This window comes from Bemisia tabaci, chromosome 8 (assembly GCF_918797505.1).
Source record: "Bemisia tabaci chromosome 8, PGI_BMITA_v3".
Taxonomy (NCBI): Eukaryota; Metazoa; Arthropoda; class Insecta; order Hemiptera; family Aleyrodidae; genus Bemisia; species Bemisia tabaci.
The window spans coordinates 15,128,730-15,154,719 of NC_092800.1; the positions used below are offsets into that span (position 1 = coordinate 15,128,730).

General features: G+C 36.9%; 3 protein-coding genes across 4 annotated transcripts in view; 2 read left to right on the forward strand and 1 right to left on the reverse strand.

Moving 5' to 3' along the window:
* Window positions 1-1,486: 1,486 nt before the first annotated feature.
* Window positions 1,487-7,229, reverse strand: Grx3 (Glutaredoxin 3). Its single transcript, XM_019051837.2, has 7 exons — window positions 6,977-7,229; window positions 5,868-5,970; window positions 4,533-4,694; window positions 3,746-4,012; window positions 3,009-3,139; window positions 2,076-2,186; window positions 1,487-1,743 (listed from the first exon to the last, which is right to left on the reverse strand). Exons 1-7 carry the CDS (start codon window positions 7,024-7,026, stop codon window positions 1,563-1,565), a joined length of 1,005 nt encoding a protein of 334 aa, XP_018907382.1. The 5' UTR covers window positions 7,027-7,229; the 3' UTR covers window positions 1,487-1,562.
* Window positions 7,230-7,478: 249 nt separating this feature from the next.
* Window positions 7,479-14,530, forward strand: LOC109037250 (uncharacterized). Of its 2 annotated transcripts, none has more exons than XM_019051832.2 (6): window positions 7,479-7,760; window positions 8,252-8,398; window positions 9,324-9,394; window positions 10,624-10,774; window positions 11,416-11,664; window positions 12,767-14,530. In XM_019051832.2, the coding sequence occupies exons 2-6, from the start codon at window positions 8,276-8,278 to the stop codon at window positions 12,869-12,871; spliced, it is 699 nt and encodes a 232-aa protein (XP_018907377.1). In that variant the 5' UTR covers window positions 7,479-7,760; window positions 8,252-8,275; the 3' UTR covers window positions 12,872-14,530. The 2 variants fall into 2 exon arrangements, with proteins under 2 accessions (XP_018907377.1, XP_018907376.1); XM_019051831.2 differs by having other exon boundaries at window positions 7,480-7,750.
* A 5,949-nt stretch (window positions 14,531-20,479) lies between these two features.
* Window positions 20,480-25,990, forward strand: part of LOC109037248 (ABC transporter G family member 23) — an 80,235-nt gene continuing 74,724 nt past the window's right edge. The window contains exon 1 of the mRNA XM_072303825.1: window positions 20,480-20,844. The gene's annotated coding sequence lies outside the window, so the exon portion shown is untranslated. The remainder of the gene's footprint in view (window positions 20,845-25,990) is intronic.

Genomic DNA, 25,990 nt, shown 5'->3' on the forward strand with positions numbered 1-25,990 from the left:
GCTTTGCAGCAAGTGTTACTACAAATATGTTACGAGCGTCATTTGTGATTTTACTTTTTGAGCGCGTTTTGATTTTGATTTAATTCATCTGAAATTCGTAGTGGAAATTGGAATCTCCACTATTTTCCCATCAAAATGGCAAAGTCCAACTCAATACAGAATTGCATGTATCAATTGCATTGCATGAATACTAAGGTGAGTCAAATTTGAATTATTTCTTGGAATCATCTGCAGCTTATTGGGACACTCTTACAGGGTAAAAATTGCAAAGAAACCTCTTGAATGCAACCAAAAAATTGCAGTTCATATGATTGCATTTAATTTCTCAAGAAATAAACCAACAAACAGTTTTTCTTGGCATTTTCAGTAAATTTTCTCCCCTATCAAAAAAATTTACAAAAAATTTCAACAGGATATTTTCATAAGCTTTCTTTCAAAAATTTGAAACCAAAGATTTTTCAATGCTGCAATGGAGCTATGCTTGTTCCGACTTTGGCCATCAACACTTAAATGACACTTGGAAACATGTAAAAATGAAACTTGTACAAAACACAGTCCGAATGAATATTTTCCTATTTAAAATTGATTCTTTTTATTCGGTTCTCTGAAAAAAAAATCTTGATTTCATTAGTGTTAAATGTTCATTGGAAGGAAAAATCTCCGTTTTGATAGGTAGACTGATAGAAAAATATTAGACTCATTAATTCATCGAGTAATTTTGATCACACTACAAGGTGGGATTTTTTTTATACTTGTCTTTTTTTGGTTAAGCTTTCCTTGACCAAGAAACATCTCTTTAATTTAATATTTCTTGGTAAAAAGGTTCAAAAACTCCAAAAAAGTTCAAAAAAGCTCCATGTTCTTCAAGAACAAGTTACGAATTGGATTAGAATTTCCTCACGTAACAAGTATTTTAAATTGCTATGTTGTAAGACTCCATTTATATATAATTATTTCAAGGAAACTCAAACAACAGTTCTATTGAAGTTCTCCCTTCCTTTATTCTAAAGTAATTACACTAAATTACAAGGAGCCATTTTGATTAGTTTTTCTTGAGAGAAAGAAAACATAATTGTGACTGGATCTGTAAAAAAGAAAAAGGAGAAAGGGAAAAGGAGAAAATTTTACCAATGTTTTTTCAAAAACTCAAACCAACTTTTTTCTACACCATAAGAATTTTTGTCTTGGAACTTCAGGACTCATACTTCCTTCAATTTTGAAGATTCTAAGGTCGAACTTGTGCCAAAATATCAAGATTTCCTTCCTCCATGCATAAGAAAAAAGAGGGAAAATTTTCTCCCAAGAGATAAGGTCCCTGTTCACAGATCCAGATCAAATCAGAGATATTTAAGCATTGCAAGTGAGATGCATGTTTTGCACTTCGCCATTGATATTGTCACCGAAGTTTCTTATTCATTTGCAAATAAAACCATATAGCATGAAAAATTGTGGTAATGCTCCTCGCACAAAAATAATGGAAACTGAGTTTTCTTTTTGGAAAAATAGTGTTTAATTGGCCTAAAATGATGTTCAACAAAAAAGTTAAATGACAAATGAATGATTTAAGATGATGTTAGAGATGAAACTAACTCTCCCGCTTCTTTGAGTTCTTTGATAATGTCTAAGCCGCCAATTAGACTCCCTTTCACATATACTTGTGGATACGTCGGCCATGATGAGTAGATTTTCAGACCCTCACGCACTGAGTTATCGTTTAAAATGTCAAAGGTTTCAAATTTAACCCTGAAAGAAGAAAATGCCAATGAATGAGGAGCATTATTCATAGATTTGATTTTATTTCATATTAAATCTCTTTACCTGCAACCATTTCTTTTAATGGCATAATAAAAAAAACACATTCAGTGTTAATGGAGGGAATATTTCATCCTTTCGGTAAAACAGCAAAATGTTTTTGGATGGAAGATAAAACTGAAAACTCTCTTACTGGATGGATAATGAACACATTTCGGAGTGAATTTAAAAATAAGGGCTAGTTATCTATGGTATTTGCACCATCAATTGCTGACACTGTGAATAAGAACAAGTTCCTGCACAGGACAGAGGAAAAAACTTACCCTGTTTCTTTCAAAATTTCCATCAACTGTCTGCTGAAACCACACCGAGGATTTTCAGGGTTGCCTTTCATGAAAACCATTACATTTGCCTGATTGATGAGGGCTTTCAGCCTAGAAAAAAAGGTAACCGTGAAAAATGATGAGAATAGAATTTAAAAAAAGGCATGCACTTGAAAATATATCACCTCAAAACGTAAACAGAATCAGAGGAATTCCTCGAAGGAGAAGGTCAAATAAATTCAACCGTAAGTCATAAATTGCTTGAATAGGTTTCTACTTCTATTCTCTTTTTTCCTTTTTCTTTTTATTTCTCTCCTTCTTAAGTATTTCAATATTTATTCTTACTTTTTGTTTCCTTTTTCCAATTTCTTTTATTATTTCATTTCAAAATGTACTGTTTCTTTCTTTTTTTATATTATTCTACTACAATTATTTATTGTTTTATTTTTCTCATTTTTTATACTTAATTAATGTTAATATAATTGTGTCTTACTCTCGTTTTAATTTACGTCACTATATTTATTTTATTGCTTTTTTTTTGTATTATTATCATTTGTATTTATTTTCACATCTGATTGGGCAGAATAATTGGGTATCGCAATTTGCCAGGCAGATTAATATTGTTTTTTCGTTTATGTTTTACATTTTGAATAAATATCTTATCATATATATCTTATCTTAAATAACGGGTATTTAAAAAGTACTTAAAATCATCTTCTCACAGAAATGTACTAACAAAGACATTCTTTTTACAGAATTAGGACTTCATTTCTTTCTGCAGTACTCTTGTCAGCTGGCGAAACTAGAGCCAGCCAGTTAGATTTTAATCATTTCAAACAATAAATGCTCTTGCCAAGAAATCAAGACTATTGGTGCTGAAATTGTGCTACTCTTTGATTTCCACATGAATTTTAACACAAGCCTTGAACTTACCGCTCATTTAAACTTGAGGTTCCATTTGAAGATGGACCACTCTTGGATTTGACTAACTCTTCTAATTCTCCACTTTCTTTCATTTCTTTGATGATATCCAAGCCACCAATCAAATTACCATCCACATAGAGCTGAAAATCAAATCAAGCAAATGAGTGGTACACAACATTGCAAGGAGGAACCAAAGGCTGGTTCTTAACTATTAAAATTTCCATAAATCCAAGAGTTATCTATAATTGACTGTAAAATCTTTCGTAATCTTTGTGATTCTTCATGGGAATACATGTAGTTTATTGAGAACTGTAGGGCTGAGAGAATATACATTTCAACCTTTCAGAAATGAGAAGTCAAATTGTGAGCCAATGTAAAGGAAGCTTTCAGTATTCAACGAAAGGTACAGATATTGCCGAACTAATTAATTAACAGAGCGCAACTGGAAAGGCCGGCAAAAGTCAAAGGATGGTTAGATTTTCCTCTGGGGAAAAATATCTTTGATAAGGAAAAGAAATACAAAACAAAATATTTTAAAATTTACGTTTTAGGAAAAGTAAACTTAATACTGTCACACAGTTTCCTTCAACAACATTAGGCATTCTTTCAAGCCATAAGGATCGTATTAAAATACTCCTCTCAGCAGTGGTGCATATACCTCCATTACATTTTCTTCTGTTTAAGGATCCTTTTCCAAAGGACTGTCATTTGTACTTACAGGAAAAAAAAGTGTCCATAACAATTACCTGTGGGTATGTTGGCCAATTGGAAAATTTTTTTAGGCCTTCTCGTACAGCATTATCGTTGAGAATATCAAAAGAGGCGAAATTACAGTTCACCTCGCGAAGGATTGAGACTATTTGATTACTGAAACCACATTTTGGCGTGTCTGGGGTGCCTTTCATGAAGAGGATGACAGGAGCACTGTTGATGAGTCGTTTCAGCCTATCATTAATGTCTTCTCCCTCTCCGACATGATTTGCGCCAGAGGTAACGGTGGGTTTGGCACTTATCTATAAATCAAAATTAAAAGAGAAAAATTAATAAAGCCCATTAATTAATTTAACATATTGATATGACCTTATATTTATGTGTTAGCAATTGGCTGATGCATGAGAGGTTAAAAAATAATGAGCTGACTTTGGTCTGCTTTCCTTAAATGTGTACAGTGGAAATCGGACACAACGACCCTCTGGGGACCAGCCGAATTTGATCATTTTATCCTATTGTCATTATGACCGATGTTCAAGTACATTGAATAGATAGGGTTTCAGCCATGGAATTGACCAGATCGCAGGTCGTTGTAACCGATATGTTGTGAAAAGCGATGTCGTAGCATCCGATTTCCACTGTATAAGCTTTATGGTCTCCTGTGCTTAGAGTAAACAACTTGCTCACACAAAATGGTAACACAAGCTTTGTTCAGATTGAATTCCACGGAAATAAGCAGAGTTTTTTTTACCAATTTTTCTTCTTGTTGAATGCTATCTCTAAAATACTATGAAAAAGACGTGTTTATGGTTTGATACTCACCAAGGATTTTATCTTTGCTGTAAGCTGAGGGGCGTTTGCACCATCGACACGGTCGATATCTTGCCCGCTTTTGAAAAAAACGAAAGTAGGAACTGCGGCTACATTGTATTTCATTGAGAGATCAGGGAAATCTTCTGCTGCAATTTTGGCAAACTTGACTCCCTTCAAAACAAAAGATGAGTAGTAAATAGTGAGCAGTTAGCAATACATAATTATAGAACAATGGGGAATTTGCATGCAAATTTTTTATTGCTTCATCTGAAAGGGCTGAAAGAGCTAATTTCACAGTATTTTTTATAATTTTTTTCTGATATGGAAAATAGTATAAAAATAGATTTAAAAGAGAGGAAATGCACCGCCTAGTGACATCATCTGGCGGCATTCCCCATTTAAACACACATATTTTAGCAGATTAGATCATTTTGTCATATCTTCTCCCATAATTGTTCAATTCATGAACTATGGGTATCCTTGTGTTCAGTTCACTCAGTAGTTTCAACTTGCACACGAAATTCATCAAATTGCAGACACTTACAAATTCTCTACCTATTTGAAAGAACAGTTACTATGAATGAATGCAGAATCATTCGATCTTTTGAAAAAATGTGTACCTGAAAAATAAGATTTTGTAAAACTGACATTTGAAAGAAACTTTACAATCAGTATGAAGATGTCGGGTGAAGAATTACATTTAAATTTTTAAAAGTTTTTCCAAGAAATCCCCCGTCTCTTTTTTTATGAATCTTAGTGGCTTTGACTGAAATGATAAGAAGCTCTTGAATTATGTTACAGTAGAAGACTTCTTGGTTCCCATCATATGAGACAATGAGAAACTTGACTCAGTGCAAACACCTCTTACTCTGTTACATTCTTTCTCTTTCTAATTTTACAAGTAAATTATTTAAGAAAAAGAGGAGTGGTATATGTAAAGAAGGGGTTTTAATTCATATCTTATCTAGTAGCCCATTGATTTGAAACTTACATTCTCAAAAGTACTTTATGTAAGTTTTCGAACACTACTTCAAACATGATTGCCAGTTGGTGGTACTACACACCAAAACGTTATTTAAATTAAAATACTAGAGTGTTACGTGAACAATTTATGAGGATACTTCCTTCTTCACAACATTTTATTTCCTGGCATAAGTAAATTCAATAGAATAAAGATTAGTCCTTTCATCTTACTTGGAGGGCACCTGAAAGAGTTCGAGCGGAAATCAGAGTTGATTGTAGATTTCCCTTGTCCACTTACTGACCTACTTAAATAACTAAAATAAGAATCAGTGCCAAGGAACGCAGACAATAACTTTCATTTAATGAGGTGAGATGACTTACTTTAAAGTCTGCTTGTTTCGATAGCTCTGAGAAAACAGAATCCATGTGTTTGCACTGATCCGACCAATCGGCATAAAAATGAATTGTGACCAACTCTGGACTCCTGAAAGCATAGAAATACTTGAGCTTGTAGACATTATCTGTTGAAAATAATACCATTTTATTCCTTGCCTATTTTAATGCGGTTCATCTTATAATGTTGTTTAACATTTAAAAAAGTCCTTTGAGGGGATGTTGAAAATAATTCTAGGAATGATAGTAAAGAAAAATTCACTAAAAAAATCATGTCAAATATAAGTAATCAGCTTGATAAAATTTTCCGAGGGATTTTAAAATGTTAAAATGGAATTATGGGTCATTTGTAAATACTTTACTGAGAGTCTGATGAGGGTTATGGCAGATTGTTTCTGAAAACAAACTTTAGAATAATTATTGTACAGGCTTTTGATACGACTGATAATGTGCGTTGCTAAAGTCTCCGGAGAGTTCTGACAGTTCCGACATTATCCGCAGACAACAACAACCATTTTTCAACCCCAGAGGAATTGCCCAGTGACCTGCAATATCAGTCTTGATCTACTCTCCAACTCTCCAATCTCTCAAGGTCAGAGACTACAGAGAATGGCGTAGAAGGTTAGCCTTGCTTCCTCTTCTCTTCGCTTCTTTCTTCTCAGGCAACATGATAAGGCACTGGGCCTGCAGTTCATTTATTGTCATGAGAATTGAGAAATAAGGTAGATTTCTTCGACTTTTCGTTTTTGAAATTAAATGTAAATAGACAGTGAGGAATCCAGAATACGATGACAACAGCGCGGAAACATGACATCAGCCATCGGATAATCAGTCGAGCTCTCTGATCCTCCGGAGAACAAGTCGGTGACTTTAGCAATGCAGCTGTTGTTAGTGGCTCAAGCACTGACAATGTGCAAATGAAAACAATTCATTCCCTGATGCAATCTTAAGTTCGCAGCTAAGCGGATGAGTGTTGCTGGTTGCTACTAAGACAGGCATTTGCTGAAAAGGATATATAGTTTATTCTGGTGACGTATAGACCTTGTGACACTAGAGTATAATGAAAAGATTACCATTATCATAATAGTATTACTTACTGGATGAGAGTTTCAAACTCATCGCTCTTTTGGATACTGAGGAGGGTCATCTTGGAGTGACCTGTGACCTGTGATGAACACTTACAAAGGGCTAAAATGAAATTGGGTTAGAATACACACGCTAGTTTTAAAATTTCATGGCAAATTCACAAAACCTGAAAATTTACGAGGAGGAATTAAAATGGAATAGTGTGTGAAAACACAGGGTAACTTAACCTCACATGCACCCAAGTTAAAGGGTCTTTCACACAAAGCGTTAGGTGACACGATGAGCTACCTAGTACCTCCGATTCGGCATTTGGCTCAAAGATATACTTAAAGACATTTCCTTGCATAAATTTTAATGATTTGGAACTTGCAAACATTTACTTTTATGACCTGAAGATATTATAATTTCCATGAAATTCAATTTTATTATGATGTTTCGCGGAAATTATAGATAATGATTGGCGCATCTCTCGTCGTGCCGCTTAGAGTACTGTTTGAACGACCCTCATTGTTTGTTTACATTTGTATGGTTAGTTTTCCTCTTTTGCTTGCTAATCTTCAAATCAAAATTGAAATTTAACAAAAAAAAGAGAAAAATATTGAAAAGGAAGTTATCTGTTAATTGGAATTCCAGGAAGGATTCTCTAAGTTTTCATGTGACTTGTGCAACTTTGTTCTGTCCTCTGTTCTATGGTCTCTTTGTAGCAAATGTGCAATGGGGCATCGGATGATACGGATTCCAAGCAGACTTTTTTGAGGCATTTCGCCTTGTACAGGCACTCATTGGTGAGTCCAGGTATAAATTTGTATTTTGTATCATTTTTGTCTTTTCCTGGCAGGGAGGATTGAGTACTTGTGATATCATCTTTAGAAACATGCATGCCATGAATGTTGGAGTCATCTTATTAACGACCGAAGTAAGTAGGTACATGATCATCAAACATTTTAAGGACAGCAGACATTGGATAATCCAGGATCCCTGCCACAATGTATTTCATCTATCACAGCAATAGGAAATATTAAGAGTTGACGATACTGCTGTTCTTGCTTCGGTCATCAAGTAACTGATTGATAGTCAAAACAAGGGGGTCACAAACTTTGTCTTTTGCGGAATCCAAACTGGTAACCGGGTATAATCTTATCCCCTGATTTTGGAGGAATTTTAGAAGCACTCTTTCCCAGAGTTTGGACAGACAGGATAGCAAGCTTATAGGTTTATCAAAACTTATTTATCTTATTATCTAAGAGGAAAGTGAGTTGTCTTTTCATTCATGTTTCTTCTTTCAGAAACTGTGAATTTTAAGCGGGATCATGATTTATACAAGTGGCCTGAACAGTTTCTCTGACGGCTCAGAGGTTGAGGATGGACCAGAAGCTAACACTTACAAACGGAAGTACATACTACTCTTACAGAAGTGCAATAAGATGCGTTTGGTGAGTTCTTAACTTTAAGATCATCGCCTGATCAGTGACCGAGAAGAAGAGAATAATCAAATGGATTGCATTTTGCAAAAAGGAACCACTAGCATTGCAATGATGCTAAGATTGTGCAACTTCATCTTTTGCAATAAAATTACGGAAATCGTGAAAAACTATGAAATTTAGATGGTAATTTTTGTCTTAAATTTACAGTTTTTAGCGAGTAAAATAGAAACTATTATTCGATAATCGGGTTTTTCCTCCAAGGCAAAAGAAGTTGCACAATCTCAGCAACATTGCAATGCTAGTGGTTCATTTTTGCAAAATGCAATCCAAATAAGCAACCATAATGTTAAATTGTATTTAGATCAGTAATTTATTCCGATTTTAGCAATCGCAATTTTTTGCAATTTATTTGAAATCGAAAATCGCAGTAAATTGCGTTCAGTAGAGATGAAATTGCTACTTTATCAATGCAGATTTGACAATAATGTTTGTAAAAAATTCTGCCAAGTTGAGCTAATATCACAATATTTAATTTTGGTCATTCACTAAATAAAACTCAAGATTTTATCATGAATTTGATCAAATGCTGAAAGTTAGCAACTTTATAACAGTGAAACGGTATGTAATGAAATCTAAATAATAAAGTCAAATAACACAACTATTTCTACCAACCAATGAGCCCTCCAACCTGTAATTTTTTTTTTTTTTTCATTCATTTTGTGTAACGAATTTAAAATTTGACGAGGGATTTTGACCTACTTAGGTATTCTGCCGTCCCATGGTTGCAAGCTGCTCATTCATCAAATTGAAGAGAAACAGTCCCTGATTTTGGTTTTAAGAAGGTGTGATAATCAATGGTCTAAAATCAGGCTGGTGTGTATATGTCATTATGTTATCCTTTGAGTTTTAACCAAGTCTATCTTCTCTTTCTTAGGACAATGAACGCTTAGTGCTCAGAATACATAATGTCAAGAAACTCACTCGTAGATATCGCAAGGAAAGAAAGTAAGTGTCATCATGTAATTGATTTTACCTACAGGTGATGGATTCAGAGAAAAGAAAACCTCAAGGTGAAAATTTAATAAATGTCATAGAGGAGAACGGGTAATGAGAGACCAGGGTAATGGGAGACTTTTGCTCCTGCTGCTGGCGCCTATTTGAGATTTAAGTAACGAAATAAAAAGTAATGGACTTTCGGTTCATTTCTACGTTCCTGTACTAATTCCGGACCAGATCATACGGCAGGAGATTGCAGGAGGTGTTCGTGAACATGACCTCTTGTTTTCATTGATTTCTAAATTCTGAATTCGCTCCGCGCCAGAATTTTCGTGATTTTAAGTTAATGAACTTTTTTCAAATAAAAAAAAATCACACCATTTTGTAGCTTAGGATATGTACTTCATGGCTCTAATTTTTGTTTTAAATTACCTTTAAATTTACAAGGCTGGCAGCCAAAGTTTCTCTTTTCCCCGCATCGTAAATTTATTTGAATCAGTAAGAAATTCCACATTTTAAGTCACATTTCGAAATTGCTGTATAGGTCATTTTTATCAAGATTTCACAACCAAAATGTTCACCGGAGCAACTTTTTAATTTTCAACTCTATTTTATAGTATTCAGACTAGATATAAGCTCAGCTTTTGCATTCCTTTTTTTTTTAATACAAATTTAAAACTTAGTTTTTAGTGCATTTTCCGAAGGAAAAGCTCAGCTTTCAGCTTTGATTGAAAATCATTTTTTTACAACTTTTCTTGACTATTCTATCAATAATATTCATTTATTACAACCTCAAGAGCAAGTGAAAGTACTTGACAGAGAAATCTGAACAATATCAAAGCAAATCGAAGCTATGAAGTCTTGATATTCGCAGCTCATAAAGCATGGTCCGTGGTGTGGAGAAAAAGTTGTCATAAGTTTTGATCTCCAATTTTCGGAATGCAAAGTGGGTCAGTTAAGCTTGTGAGGGATTCGTCTGCAAGTTGTTGATACCTGCAGTTCTTCGTACGCGTGAAAAGATGTTCATGGTAAAATTGCACAAAAAATTATCTCTGCACAGAAATAATAATTCCTTATTAGGAACCCTCTATCGAAAAGTGAAAATCAAATATTTTACGCAACTTAACAAAAATCCTGTCCTGGAAAATTTGCTACTGTCAGTATAGGTCATGGATGGTCATGGAAAAATGGATTAATGCTCATTTGTGTAAACGAAATGATCCATTTCTGTGTTAAAGGTACCTTATGGATCGACTGGATGTATACAATGATGACTGGAGAAATGCAAATTATGAGCTTCTTCCTGAACCAGAAAAGTCGCACTCTGACCTCACGCTATCTAATCTCTTGGATGGGTCCCCACAAGTTGGCTCCAATAATTCCTCGAAGGTATGCAACTCCTTTTTTTTTTATATTCAAAGTTCATCCTTGCTTTTCAATGTATGTGTGAGACAAACAACAATGGGTCGGTGGCATCTACTTTTTTTTATTTCATTTTCTGAAAGTATAGATTAGAGCTCCAAAACAAGTCAAATGAATAAGGAATAATGCAATTACTCACTAGAATTCTGGCCTCCATTTTGAAAATTTATGGCAGTCATGCGTTTTGCCTGCCCATATGGGGCTTCTTCAGTGCTGAAACTAACGCTCAAATACTAAAAACACTAAATACGGATGGATTTTTCAGTGTTTTTAGTATTATAGCATTAGTTTCGTCACTGAAGAAGTCCCATATGGGGGGGGGGGGGACGCCCGTCTGCCATAGATTTTCAAACAGGAAGGCAGAATGCTCTTGGAGTAATTGGATTATTATTATAATATTGGCAAATTCAACATTTATGAATAAGTAATATTATAGTCATCAGACTTTTGAGGGCAGTGTACCAATAAAATCATTCTGGTGGCTTGCTTAGCAATTCAGGAATATGTTTTACCTCATGGCCTTGTGGCAAATAAATTAGGTCAAGTCACTCCATAATTGTTTACTTTGGCAGTGAAAATTTAGTTTTTGACAATTTTTCTCGTTTCAGACACCGTCAAGTAGCACGGAAAAAACTCCTGGATCCAAAGGGAAGGGTATGAAACGCAGAGGTGAAAAAGCTGAGAAAGACCCGAATGCGCCCAAACGTCCTGCCAATCCATTCTTCCAATTCTGTCAAGAACAAAGGTCCAAAGTCCTCGACAAGATGACATCAACAGGGCAGTCCGAACCAACCAAGCAGGAACTCACCAAACAACTGGCCAATACGTGGAACACCCTGTCAAATGATGACAAAAAGGTACATTCCAAATTTTCATTTGAAAATAAAACTTTCTGCTTTGTTTTCAAAATGTAAGAAGATTCTAAATTAACGATCTCCTCATTATCCTTTCTCTACTCGACTACCTAAGTCACAGGACTAGCCTCCCTTCCTTGCTATCATAATGGTCAGGAATCACTCTTTAGACCTCAATGCACTTTAGACACCGAGATTTTCTAAACATTAGGTAAAAGCTGAATTTTTGGTATCAAAAATTGAAATAGTTATGTCTGTTTTTTTCTCTTTTTCTCCCCCCCCCCCCCAACGAATTACAATTCTAAACATACAACAAATTCAATTTGAGATTAAAATTGGGTACTAAGCTTTCCTTTTAAAATAAAATATCCCCATTGGAAAATCCTATCTTCTTCCTTTGGAGTTAGTTACCTTTTTGTATTTTTGGCCTAACTAAAACAGTTCTACATGATGCGAATGTTTTTTAGTTTTAGTCAAGCTTTTCTGAATGAGAAGCTTTGCACATTTTATTAATAGCAGTAGTTAAAGTAGTTAAATAGTTTTTAGTGTACATACAAATGCTTATTTGCAAGATCTTAAAATCATAAAAGTGGAGTTTTGTTCTTTTGTCTTTTACATCTCTAGATCTGCACAAAATGAAGTTACTTGTTAGTGAACTACTAAACTATGTTACCTATTTGATTACCTTTATTTTTTTCTTTTTTGAGTTGCAACACACATCTGAATGACACACACACAAATTGAAACAAATTGTATTCAAACTGAACAAAAATAACATGAAATTCATAATGTCCTAATAGTCTTATCAGCAAATGTCCACAAATTATATCAGCCATTATGAAAATTTTTAAAGATCCTGTACAGACTTGGTCTTCATATATGTTAGAAATGAAAATTGAAGAAAATCTCAAGGGGATTGAACAAATAAAATTGAGTTACTAAACATGACTTAGCTAAACAATAATATCCTGTAACATTCTTAAAAATTTTACATAAATTTCTATTTATTCTTAATTTTCATTTTTTTTACTTTCCTAATGATATATCACACTTTTGGAACCACTGCTTTCTAATAGCCGAATTTTGTTTTGTTTTTTTCCCCTAGGTCTACTACAGTATGTATGAGAAGTCTAAGGAGAAGTATGCAGCTGAACTAGAGCAGTACAGTTTGAACAAAGTGAAAAATGAATCCACGATGCAAACTAAATAGAATTGCTGATCTTCCGTTAGTGTTTTCATGCGAGAAATACAGGAAGCGGAGATCGACATCACTAAAGTCAAGAGATTTCAAAATTAAAATCGTGAGGTTTTGATAATGAAAAAGGAAGTCTTCTTCTCCTGGCTGTCCCCATGTAACGGAGTAATTTAATATCCAGCCATGTACCAAACAGCTTTCCCTCATTTGCTGTACTATCAGGAAGTTCACAACTCACTACTTATGCTTGTTTCTGATCTTTTAGTTAAAAACGACATCAAGGATTTTCAAAACTAACTGTGTACTTGATAAACGAGTGTTGTAATGGATTATTCCTAGCCTAACTCCTGTGATATTTTATCCTTTTACTTTTTACAGTCCAAAAGTCTTAGGATTAATGTTTTTTCAACTGTGTATTTTCATGAAAACGATTTATATCAATGCTAATTGACATGATACGAAACAGTTTATGGTATGGCATTAAAATCCATTTTGTTTGTATTGCTGACAAAATGTCAGGTAAATGTTTGTAGCCGATCAGAGCGAACCCCAAGAGAACTTTCCAGAAATGTATCATCGAAGTCTGATAACAAGAAATTGTTTGCGATACCATTCGTTTGATTAATTGGTGATTTCTGAGTTCTGTGAATCTTTCATGCTGGAAAGCTGCAAACAATCAGAGCTGAAATTACATTTCGGTTTGAAATTCTGAATGTACAGAAAAACCGCATAATGTCATTCCCATTGAAAAGGTTGGGAGGAGCAAGGCATCAATTACCAATACGACAGAAGTAGTCCTAACTGTATTTCACAAATGATGTTGCCTAATTTTTGCTCCTGTTTTTTCTTCTTTTCTTTTTTTTTAAACAGAAAACTGAACTTTTTAACGACTTTAAACTTTCTGTGAATTTACCCTTGATAACGAAGAATATATCACCAAAATTTCAAGTTTCAGTGTTGTTTAGTTTTCTATAAAAAAAATACAACATGAGAAAAAAATTAGGCGATGTCTGATGTAGCTAGAGTGGTTCCGGTTGAATTCGCTTGATTTGACTTTAAGCTAAACTATAATAAATCAATGGCCAAAGTTCAAAACCTCGTATCTTCATTTGCGGCGTTCCAGACTTTCTGTCATACTTTAATTTTTTTGGAAGGCTACTGAACGTAATTTCTTGAAAATCACGGTGATATTTCCTCTCTGTCAGTAGAATATTTTGTATGAATTTCAAGCTACACTGCTGGCTTGTTCCTCTTCGAAAAAATAAAATAGAAGCAGAATTTTTAAACATCACATTGGAGATACGCTGTTTCGAACTTTGGCCATCGAAATATATCCCTACTGGGTCCTCTATTCACTCACAACATCCCCTGCAAACTTAATCTTTAACCTGAGGAACTTAATTAAAAAAAATAAAAATTAATTTGTTGAAAAGTGAGCTTACATTCAATTTTCCAGCAAGGCTACTTTTCATATCTTCATCCTCCTCTTCATGGAGAAATGAATAGGCACCTGTTGTCTTACCGGGTTCGTGTGAGTTGTCATGTACCTAACATTAAAGCACTGTGTTCTTTTTAAAAATTATAATTTTAATCAAATATAACCAAGAATGTGATATGTAATATAGTGGGATCTTTTCCTCGAAATAAAACAAATTGTTTTACCTGATAAAATAATCTTCTGATTTTATGATGTGACCATTCAAATCTTTTGATGTGTAAAATCCTCATAGATAATTTGTCATTTCCACCACAAAAAAACGTAACCACATATCAATGCTTCCAACTCTCCTCTTGCAAATCACATTTTCACTAGGAGGATCTTTGGCATCTGTAACTGAAAATTTCAATAATTTTTTCTTCTATCTCAAGCAAAAAACAGGAACATTTTGGACAGAAATAGCACAGGTGCATTTTTGCAAAAAAAAATGAATTGTTTTAGTCAATTGTGCAACTTTGGAATTAAGTTTTGTCCCTTCGTCCGGCAAAAACCAAATTGATTCATGGTTGGCGAAGATTTGGATTGCGCTAAACAGAAAGGAACCAAGCCACATCAGCTATTGCCAAAAATCGGGCAGTTAAAATTTTTACATGAAAGCGGTTGTGCGGATTTTCGTGCAAATTTCAGTGAATTTCCTCCATAGTATACGAGGGAAATTTATTACAATTTTCAAAGGAATCCGCACAAACGTTCTCTCCCAAGAATCTAATTGCAGAGCTAAATTTGGCAATAGCTGATGTGACTTGGTTCCTATCTGTTAAATGCGGTACTTTTAGCCTCTGCAGAAGTCGATCAGAAGAGTTTGATTCAACTTTCCGTTCAACATTCAATCCATCTCGCGGCTTCGATTGGATGAGAAGTTGAACGAAATTTTGAATGCAACTTCGCACTCAAGAATCCGTTTAACTTTTCATTAAATTAGTCCAGGCGCCTGGTAAGTCTACCTGGAATTTTGGGTACACAGCGATTTTTTTGGCTTACTGTATGTTTTTTGGGTCGCTGAATCCGAATCTGAAGTTTCCTTCCGCGTATCTGGTGAGCATTTTCCGCCATTTTGAAAAAATGGCCTGAAAAGGCCTTTTTTTTGCGGTTTTTTGATATAGCGGCTACGCCTGAGAAAAAGTCCCGGATTTAGTTAATATTTTGAATAGCTGGCATAATTTGGAAGAAAATGGTGTATACATATGCTAGGTTTGCTTAAAAATTGAGGAAGATACAGCATCGTGAACATCGCGCCCATTCACGTTTTCGCGGCGCACCCGTCGACGCGCGATCCGGCTCGCCGCGGTCAGCCAAGTTGCGAAGCGTTCCAAAGTTCCGAGATCCGAGGTTCCTCAATTTTTAAGCAAACCTAGCATATTCATATACCATTTTCTTCCAAATTATGTCGGCTATTCAAAATATTAACTAAATTCGGGACTTTTTCTCATGCGTAGCCGCTACATCAAGAAAACCGCAAAAAAAGGCCTTTTCAGGCCATTTTTTCAAAATGGCGGAAAATGCTCACCAGATACGCGGTAGAAAACTTCAGATTCGGATTCAGCGACCCAAATAACATAATGTAAGGCAAAAAAATCGCTGTGTACCCGAAATTCCAGGTAGCCTCATTTTTAGCTACCAGGCACCTGGACTATAAAGCCAGGGTTGTATTTCGCAAATAGATAATTTTTGCAGAATAATTAAAAATTAAAGAAGCGGGAAAAATTTAACTAAATAAAAAAGGGAACTCAAAACAACAATATAATGCAAATCAATTTGGAAAATCTCGTTAGGTAAATACAGAAGATTCGAAAACGCCTTCAATTGAGGCGTGATACCTCACGCGTTCCGGAGAGTTCAAATAGCTGTATCCCTGCGCCGTAGCAAGGCGATGGAAGCTTAGTAGCGTCCCCGCGTGGTTTTTCGGTTTTCCTGTGCCGCTACTGCAGTTTCAACCGTTATGGTCGTAGCTTAAGGGCGCTAAAATCAGGGTTGTATTTCGCGAATGGATAATTTTTGTAAAATAATTAAAAATTAAGAAGCAGGAGTAATTTCACTAAATAATAAAGGGAACTCAAATCAACAATATAATACAAATCAATTTGGAAAATCTCGTTTTGTAAATACAGAAGATTCGAAAACGCCTTCAATTGAGGCGTGATACCTCACGCGTTCCGGAGAGTTCAAATAGTTGTATCCCTGCGCCTTAGCAAGAATGTGGAAGATCAGTATTGAAGTAGCGTCCCCGCGTGGTTTTTCGGTTTTTCTGTGCCGCTACTGCAGTTTCGTCCGTTAAGGCCATAGTTTAAGGACTCTAAATTCAGGGTTGTATTTCGCGAATAGATAATTTTTGCAAAATAATTAACAATTAAGAAGCAGGAGTAATTTAACGAAATAATGAAGGGAACTCAAATCAACAATATAATGCAAATCAATTTGGAAAATCTCGTTATGTAAATACAGAGGATTCGAAAACGCCTTCAATTGAGGCATGATACCTCATGCGTTCCGGAGAGTTCAAATTGTTGTATCCCTGCGCCTTAGCAAGAAGGTGGAAGATGAGTATTGAAGTAGCGTCCCCGCGTGGTTTTTCGGTTATCCTGTGCCGCTACTGCAGTTTCGACCGTCTAAGCGCCTGGTAAGTCTACCTGGAATTTTGGGTACACAGCGATTTTTTTGCCTCCTTTATGTTTTTTGGGTCGCTGAATCCGAATCTGATTGTGTGATCTGATCCGGTGTAGACGATTTCCGAGCAGTGCTCGCCGCACCACGAGCTTTCAATCCTAGAATCACAATTCAACTCTTCCTCCGCTTTCGTCGAATGAAAAGTTGGAGCGTACACGATACTGGCACGAAAACACAATTTAGTCCAGGCGCCTGCAAATTGATTTGCACTATATTGTTGATTTGAGTTCCCATTATTATTTCGTTAAATTACTCCTGCTTCTTAATTTTTAATTATTCTGCAAAAATTATCCATTTGCGAAATACAACCCTGGCTTTATAGTCCAGGCGCCTGGTAGCTAAAAATGAGGCTACCTGGAATTGCGGGTACACAGCGATTTATTTGGCTTACTCTATGTTATTTGGGTCGCTGAATCCGAATCTGAAGTTTCCTACCGCGTATCTGGTGAGCATTTTCCGCCATTTTGAAAAAATGGCCTGAGAAGGCCTTTTTTTGCGGTTGTCTTGATATAACGGCTACGCATGAGAAAAAGTCCCGAATATAATAAATAGCTGACATAATTTGGAAGAAAATGGAATATAAATATGCTAGGTTTGCTTAAAAATTGAGGAACCTCGGATCTCGGAACTTGGCTGACCGCGGCGAGCCGGATCGCGCGTTGACGGGTTCGCCGCGAAAACGTGAATGGGCGCGATGTTCACGATGCTGTATCTTCCTCAATTTTTAAGCAAACCTAGCGTATGTATACACCATTTTCTTCCAAATTATGTCAGCTATTCAAAACAGTAACTAAATCCTGGACTTTTTCTCATGCGTAGCCGCTATATCAAGAAAACCGCAAAAAAGGTCTTTTCAGGCCATTTTTTGAAAATGGCGGAAAATGCTCACCAGATACGCGGTTGGAAACTTCAGATTCGGATTCAGCGACCCAAATAACATAGAGTAAGCCAAAAAAATCGCTGTGTACCCGAAATTCCGGGTAGCATCATTTTTAGCTACCAGGCGCCTGGACTAAATAGTGTTTTCGTGCCAGTATCGTGTACGCTCCAACTTTTCATTCGACGAAAGCGGAGGAAGAGTTGAATTGTGATTCTAGGATTGGAAGCTCGAGGTGCGGCGTGCACTGCTCGGAAATCGGCTACACCGGAGTAGGTGCGACCCCAAGAAAATACGACTTTTCAACGACTTGAGCGCGCACCGTGGTATACGCGCAATGCATGAAGTATCCTGCAGACTTGTAAGGCGCTATACTATGCGTCGCGCGCACCGTGCTGTGCGCGCAATGCATGAAGTATCATGTGGTCTCATAAGGCGCTACTATGCGTCTTTTGCCGAGCAGGCATGCCCCGCGCCGCGCCGCGCGCCGGCCCACGATGGATCGCGTCAATTGGGAGGGGGAGGGGACACAATTTGGAAACTTTAAACGTTTATAATACTGTTGATACAAAACTTTGAGGTTCTGAAAGTAGTTCCTTGTGGAATGTTCTACCATGAGCACACCTTGAAATTTAAAATGTGACGAAATAAACTTCAAAATTTGCAGTTTTAGTTAAAAATTGCATGTCCGACCTCCCTGATTGACTCGATCCACCGTGCTGCCGCACTGTGTTTGATGCGATTACATACGACATGAAATTCTCCGATAAAAACCAAGGAGAAAGGACAGGGAAGCTATGGAAGCATATTATTGCACCTTTTTCGCACATCAGGATACCTATTTATTGTATCCTATAATTTTCAGCACGCAACATGGATTTCCACTGAGCACGAATAGTTGTATGAAGGCGTTAACGCCGATATCATTGTCCTATACTCGAATACATAATACTAAAGCGTAAAGAAATAAAGCCGCATGAACAATAATTAAACACTCGAAGGCTGCCAAATTTTCTCCTGGTAAATACGAATTTCCCAGAAAATTTGTAAGCTCTTATTTTTTTTTAACTTACCAGAGAATTTTCCACGCAACTTACTTTAAATATTCTAAAAAGTTCAAAGATGAGTAGGTATGGGTCATAAAGGGATTAGAAGGGAGGCGATCGCACCTTGACGATTTGTTTCGGTAGGTATCCCGTGACGTAGGTAGGTACAATATGGCGTTGATACTCCAGCGAAATCCAAAATTTAAAGAATGAAAAACGGGTCATAACGTCCAGTTTTTTTTTTTTTTTTTGGCTTACTTTTACTCATAATATAATTTTAAGTACTTTATATAGATCGACTTTTTTCTATAAAATACACCATTTCAAGAAAATCGATGACAAAAATCTATGTATGTATTTACGACCACGTTCCTCCTTTTTCTCTCTTTCCGAGGCATTATGTTGTTCGTATTTCTGCTAAAAAAAAAAAAAAAAGTGTGTTTTTACATTTCGGACATCTTAGACTTTTTTTAATGATGCAGGTCAGTACGGCGACTTTTATCATCGATTTTCTTGGAAATGGTGTTTTTAGTTTATGGGAAAAAGTCATTCTACATGAAGTGTTCGAAATTACATCATGAGTCGATTTTAGCAAAAACATTTGACGTTATGGTCCGTTTTCAAATTCCGGATTTTGCTGACCAGGTTGTACCTTCCTACACGAAAAAAATTAAATTGCTGATTTAACAAGTTTTTGGTTAAAAAAGTGACTGCAATGTTTCAATGTAGATTTTGCAACAAAAAAATGCTACTTTAACTACCCCGTGGTTAAATTAGCTGTCCACAAAAGTAAAGCGTACAATTGAAACATTGCAGTTACTTTTTCTAACAATTGAATCGTTAGGTCAGCAATAAATTTTTTCCGCGTACGTCACAGAGTAAACAATCCTTAAAATGCAAACACCTCTTTTTTTCTCTATGTCATTTGGGGTTGGAGCAATTTTTGTCTAGTTTAGGCCGAAAATGGGTCTTCGGATTTTTCCGAGAATCTCCTCCTGGCAACCTCGACGATACATACATTGCAAAAATACTAGTTCATTTTTGTGCCAGAAGAGTGCGTGATACACGGAAAAAAATTAAATTGCTGATTCAACGATTCAATTGCTAAAAAAAAGTGACTGCAATGTTTCAATGTAGATTTTGCAACAAAAAAATGCTACTTTAACTACCCCGTGGTTGAATCAGCTGTCCACACTAGTAAAATGTACAATGGAACCATTGCAGTCACTTTTTCTAACAGTTGAATTGTTAGGTCAGCAATCAATTTTTTCCGCGTACGTCACAGAGTAAGCAATCCTTAAAATGCAAACACCTCTTTTTTTTTCTATGTCATTTGGGGTTGGAGGAGAAAAAGAGGGTCGGGCGGGGATGTGAGACCAAAAATCCTCCCGAAAAGTAAATCAATCTCCCTAAGTCAAAATTTCTAGTCGAGGGGGGGGGGGGGGCGATACAGGCGCCCCGAGGCCCCCCTCCCACCCTCACCAACGGCGAGAACAATCGCTGGCTGTGCCCGACCCCGCGGGTGAGTCGCTGAGCGGCTGCCGACACTGTCTCTTCTTGGTCTCGACTCTCGGGTGTCCGGCATCATCGTCATCAACATCATCATCATCATCGTCGTCATCGGCGCTTTCCCGCTCTGTGTTTACGCCGTCGCGACAGCTGTTTTCCAAACAAATCATCCTCTCCGCCGAACCGCGCGGCCGTCAGTTTTCGCTCGAGCCTCCAGGCGCGGCCCCGTCCATTTCTCCCGCGGAAAATTTCTCCATCCCCGTTGACCCCCTTGTGTTTTCCCCACGGTGTTTTCGGGACTGTGCTTCCTTGGATTTTTGGATTTTTCACGCGTCGCCAGTGATGTGAGCGGAGTGACGTCGGAAGCTGAAGGACGTACCTTGAAATAAGAGAGGTAGGTGAACTGATTGTTGTCGTACTTCGGACCTCAGTGCTGAGGGAAAACAGTGCATTCGGATGATGCCAAATTTATCTGGATAAAATCGGTGGTCGAAGTGCGAAACCACGTATTTCCATTGCAGTGTTTCAAAATTTCTGATCCTGTGATATTTTTGCGAAGAGCAACAAGCTAACTGTATAGCTTGACATTTACGAGTATGCAGAATATTTTTTTGACAGAGGAGAAAATTCAAGGAAGTTTTCGTGAAATTGATGGACTAGTTTTCCCAAGAAAAAATAAAGTATGGCAGGAAATCTGCAACGTCGTAAATGGAGCTAGTGGTTTCGCACCTGCGATTAATTTTATTAATGCGATATTTTTTTATTTAATTTTTTTCAGAAAGAAACATGACGATTTGTACCTATCGAGTTAAACAAAAACTCACTAAGTCGATTTTTTTTTTTTTTTTTTTTTTTTTTTTTTTTAATTTTAAAGATTTCAGAGTCAAATAGCTGTTAGATATCTCCAGTCAAAAATTGAAAGTCGGAAAAAATATTTTGAATGGCAAATCGGTCGTTAAAATTTGACTTTAACGTCGAGTCCTCCGAAGGAATAAAACTCTGAGCCTTTCTTTCCCGGTTTTCCTGGACATGTGACATTTTTTAAAATAATTTAACAGCAATTGAATGGTCATGCGGCGTTTTTCCCCAGCACTGCAGAGTAGGTACTTTGTAGAAAAGGCGCGCATGTCCCCTGTTTCATCTCTCTTTTTTGTAATTGAATTGTGAAGTGTAGTTCGAAGATGACCAGAGACATGGAAAATTTTAAAAAAGTATTTTTGTTGAAGAAAATTATTTTTAGGATCCGACGTAACTTTTCAGTTTTTTTCACTTAAAATATTTTTTTGGATCTCCTTCTATGTTAAAATCTGCGGATTTCGGTCAGTGCAAAAACGACGCATCTTCAAAATTAGGAAAATCTTATTGTTCACAAAAAAAAAAGCATCAACTTTGGTAAAAAATTCTCTTTCGTCGATTCATAAAATGCTAGAAAAACATTTTCAATCGAGTAATTGATTATCAATCAATTTTGAAATATTTGATTTTTTGGTCAACTTTTGTCCCTCGGTATTGAGTCGTTTTCGACTTTTTTTTAAGGTTGTTAATGTTTCTTGTAAGGTTGTAATTAATGCATCGTAATAATAAAATAAAGAAAAGGAAAAAATTTAGTTTTTGAAAGTACAAATTTTACTTGGCACAATAGACCTTTTCCTTAAGTAGCAACTTGTAGCAGAAACATTTATCTTTATAATAAACCTCCAATTTTTAACAATGAAATTGCAATTTTCATAGCGGACTTAGAAAAGGGAGCTGGGAGCCCCTTCAATTCGGCAATAGGCAACATACACAACACTCCCATTTATTAGCATCATTCATATCATGTTATCTCGATTCCATGGAAGCTGATATGGCTGAAGTCGAAAAATGCATATCTCAGATTGCGACGTTGTAAATCTCCACTCCTGATTTATTTTTGAAGGAAAACCAACCAAAAGTTGTTATTGAAATTTTGTACAATTTTTTTATTCGTTCTAAAAAAATCTCATAAAATTGCGACGAAACATTTAGCGTTGGCCTCCGAAAGTAACTTTTACACTCTAAGGAAGAGAGCATAGGCTGAAAATACGGGAATCAATCAGAAGTGGATTCGCATTGTCTTTACTCCTAGTATAAAGGGACTCTACAAGTTTTTTTTTTAAATTTTCATTTTATCAGAAGAGACTTGGCAACGTCTGATGGCTCATACGGCGTTTTTCTTCAGGATGGCAGTACTGCCTTGCTAAGGAAGAGCGCCTTATGAGCATTCGAAAATTGCCAAATTATCTCCGATAGAACATGAATTTTTGGGAAAACTCATGCGTATTTTTCGTAATATTTTTAAGCATTTTAGATCAAATTGCGAACAAAATCGTCTTACAAATTGGAGGGAAAATATCCAAAATTTTCCTGGTAAATTTGGTTTTTACCGAAGTGAGCTTGGCAGCGTCTGACGGCTCATACGGCGTTTTTCCTCAGCACGGCAGTACAGACCAGGCGAAATGCGGTAGGGCACACGGCATGCGGCAATGGCGAGACCGTTAAGAGGCGACGGCCTGAGTCTGAAATTTCCATCTATTGGGTTAAGGCCGCCGTCTTCACGCAACGGGCAGCCGGCTCACGGTTTAAGCGCCGAAACTTGCGGCTTTGCGGGACAACCTCTCCGTTTCGGCTTCGGATCCTCGTTTATTGTTATACTTGTAATGCTGCATCATTCCCAAAAAACCGCAGTTCTCCGTCTGTAATCAATCGCGCACTGTTGCCGTTATAAGCCCGTATAAAGTCGGACTTACGGTTCACCGATATAGTTCGGCTTCGTAGACTATTGACGCTGGTTCGCACGACTGACGGTTCGGTTGAGAGCCAGTGGCGTGGCGTGCTTTGCGATATATCGATCTATCTAAGATTTAAACCTATGGAAAAGGATCGATTATTAGGGTGTTCGCAGCGGACACCCTACTTATCGATTCTTTACCACAGCTCAAATGGAGAAATATCGATAGTCGATCATTCACACCTCGCCACTGGTTGAGACCTTTGAACCAAAAGGCGACTCCTAAACTTATTGGTTGCCGGCCAGGTTGGCCTAATGGTCAGCGCGTCTGACTCTAGGTCAATAGGTCCTGGGTTCAAATCCCGGTGGTGGCGTCTAATTTTCACGGAATTGACGAGTAGATCTGCTGAAACAGACTCTACTCGGCCCTAATCCCTGAAAAATTGAAAAGCCTGGTGCATGGATGTGCCAAAATCCCTCGATGTCCACAGACAATAAACATTGTCTAAAGTTGGCTGAATGTGCTAGACACGAAGCCATAAAACCAGCAGGAAAAACAAAACAAAAAGGTATTGGTTCGCACAACAAACGTCCAGCAGGTTGCTTTTGTTGCCGTTAGAGGTTCCAAAGGTTCAAAAAAGGTCCTTTAGGCTCTTTCCTCGGCACCGATGTGTCAAAAGAACATTTTTTTATCTTCAAATGACAACATTGCAGCTACTATTCAAATTTGTCGCGGGAAAATCACCAAGCTCAGTGACTAGTTCTTGCCTACCGCGTGCGTCGCATTGCTCCATGTCATGACCACTGTGTTCGGTGCGCTGTTGCCAGAAAATTCGAATTATCGACGAATTATTTCCAATACAATCTTAAAATTGTAACTGTCTACGAGGAGAGCGGTTTTATTTACCAGAGAGAGTTTCCTCTAAAAAGCGATAATGTTTCTCAAGTTGGGGTTGAAAAAAATAAGTCTGAGTTTCTAACGAAATAAATTTTCTAATGCCGCAAGTTTAAGTTGCGAGCGGTTTGATTTTAACGGTGTTGATGGAGGCTATGGGCTCTGAACATGACTGATTAATATGTAGATTTTCCTCGAAGATGAGGCGTCTTGAACTGCAAATTGCAAAACATCCTAAATAACTTGCAGGCTAATAGCGGAAAGAAAGTCAGTCCTCTCTCCTTGATGTTTAATAATTGGAATTTGGAGTGAATTTTTCATTAAAATATATTTCAAGACCACTTTCAGTTAAAATCATCAATATCACAATTTTTTTCAAAAACTGCACTTATGAGCCTTTTTCTCCAAGTCCCTCAATTCTGGTTTGACATGTTTAGGCGTTTTTTTTGCCAAAATGTTCGCAAAACATTCCCTCATATGGCGATATCAATAGAATTCAGAGCCTGAAACGAAATGAGAGGACATGATTGGGACTGAGATTTTCTCTCGTCGTCAGATGAAATATGGCAAATATGAAGAACTCGGTGCTCAAGTCTTGTTTAATAGACTCTGATTAACTGGACACTAATTACCGCAACCTGGACGTAAATATTTATAAAATTCTACTGTTTTTCAAACTAACGTAACAACTCACACCCGTCGTAATACGGGATTGTTTTCGTTAAAAGCTTCGCATAACAGTAAAATTTTAATCTCGTCTCGCTTATTTCTGTACCACTGAACCTTTGAATAATTTATTACATAATTTTAATTGAAGCATTATTTTAATTTTGTCTGGTTTTTTCCTTGCACGATAGCTTGCATGCATTCCGTTCAATCATTTGAAAAAGGATACTTAAGAGGGTTTCGTTTGCCAGCTTCATTGACCTTTTTAAAGTAACTAAATGTTCTTTTTCTTAAAACGAAGATGAAAATTTAATGGAGCCTCTTTTTTAAAATAATTAAATAAACAATATAAGAGACCGGCACGGTTCATCGCGGCGGTCAGTGGATCGAGTCAATTAGAGAGGTCGGACATGAAATTTTTAACTAAAACTGCAAATTTTGAAGTTTATTTCGTCACATTTTAAATTTCAAGGGGTGCTCATGGTAGAACATTTTACAAGGAAACCGATGGAACCACTTTTAGGACCTCAAAGTTTTGTATCAACAGAATTATAAGCGTTTAAAGTTTCCGAACTTTGTCCGACCTTTCCCATTGACTCGGTCCATTTGGGGCCGGCGCGGGGCTGGCGTGCTCGGCACGAGACGCATAGTAGCGCCTTATAAGACCATAGGATACTTCATGCATTGCGCGTACAGCCTGGTGCGCGCCACGCATAGTATAGCGCCTTACAAGTCTGTAGGCTACTTCATGCATTGCGCGTGCAGCACGGTGCGCGCGACGCATAGTATAGCGCCTTACAAGACCTCAGGATACTTCATGCATTGCGCGTACAGCACGGTGCGCGCGACGCATAGTATAGCGCCTTACAAGTCCGCAGGATACTTCATGCATTGCGCGTACAGCACGGTGCGCGCGACGCGGTTTCAGGTCAGTAGGTCTACGTCAGAAAGTCTCCTTTTACTAAAGTCTACAATACATTAACGTCTATAATACTTTAACGTCCGCGAATATTAAGTCTATCTAACAAAAACTTCTATTTTTGTATCGTCCACCAAATGAATGTCTACTACGGGAGGAGGTGTTTTCAAATTAAAGTCTAAGTACCGCTGCAACAATTCTATTTCATTCTTTCGTCTATTTACTACGGTAGTCTATCTATCAAAATGTGGACACAGCGAGGATCCTTTGTCAATGAGTACAGCTGATACAGATGATTGCTAACCTAACAC

Excerpts from the sequence above, each read along its gene's own strand:
- Grx3 (XM_019051837.2), bottom strand. The coding sequence starts at position 7,026 with ATGACCCTCCTCAGTATCCAAAAGAGCGATGAGTTTGAAACTCTCATC. Across the intron at positions 5,971-6,976 it reads GAGTTTGAAACTCTCATCCA|GAGTCCAGAGTTGGTCACAA; the intron begins GTAAGTAATACT and ends CTATGCTTTCAG. Across the intron at positions 3,140-3,745 it reads ATTGGCCAACATACCCACAG|CTCTATGTGGATGGTAATTT; the intron begins GTAATTGTTATG and ends TTTGATTTTCAG.
- LOC109037250 (XM_019051832.2), top strand. The coding sequence starts at position 8,276 with ATGATTTATACAAGTGGCCTGAACAGTTTCTCTGACGGCTCAGAGGTT. Across the intron at positions 8,399-9,323 it reads AGTGCAATAAGATGCGTTTG|GACAATGAACGCTTAGTGCT; the intron begins GTGAGTTCTTAA and ends TCTCTTTCTTAG. Across the intron at positions 9,395-10,623 it reads AGATATCGCAAGGAAAGAAA|GTACCTTATGGATCGACTGG; the intron begins GTAAGTGTCATC and ends TCTGTGTTAAAG.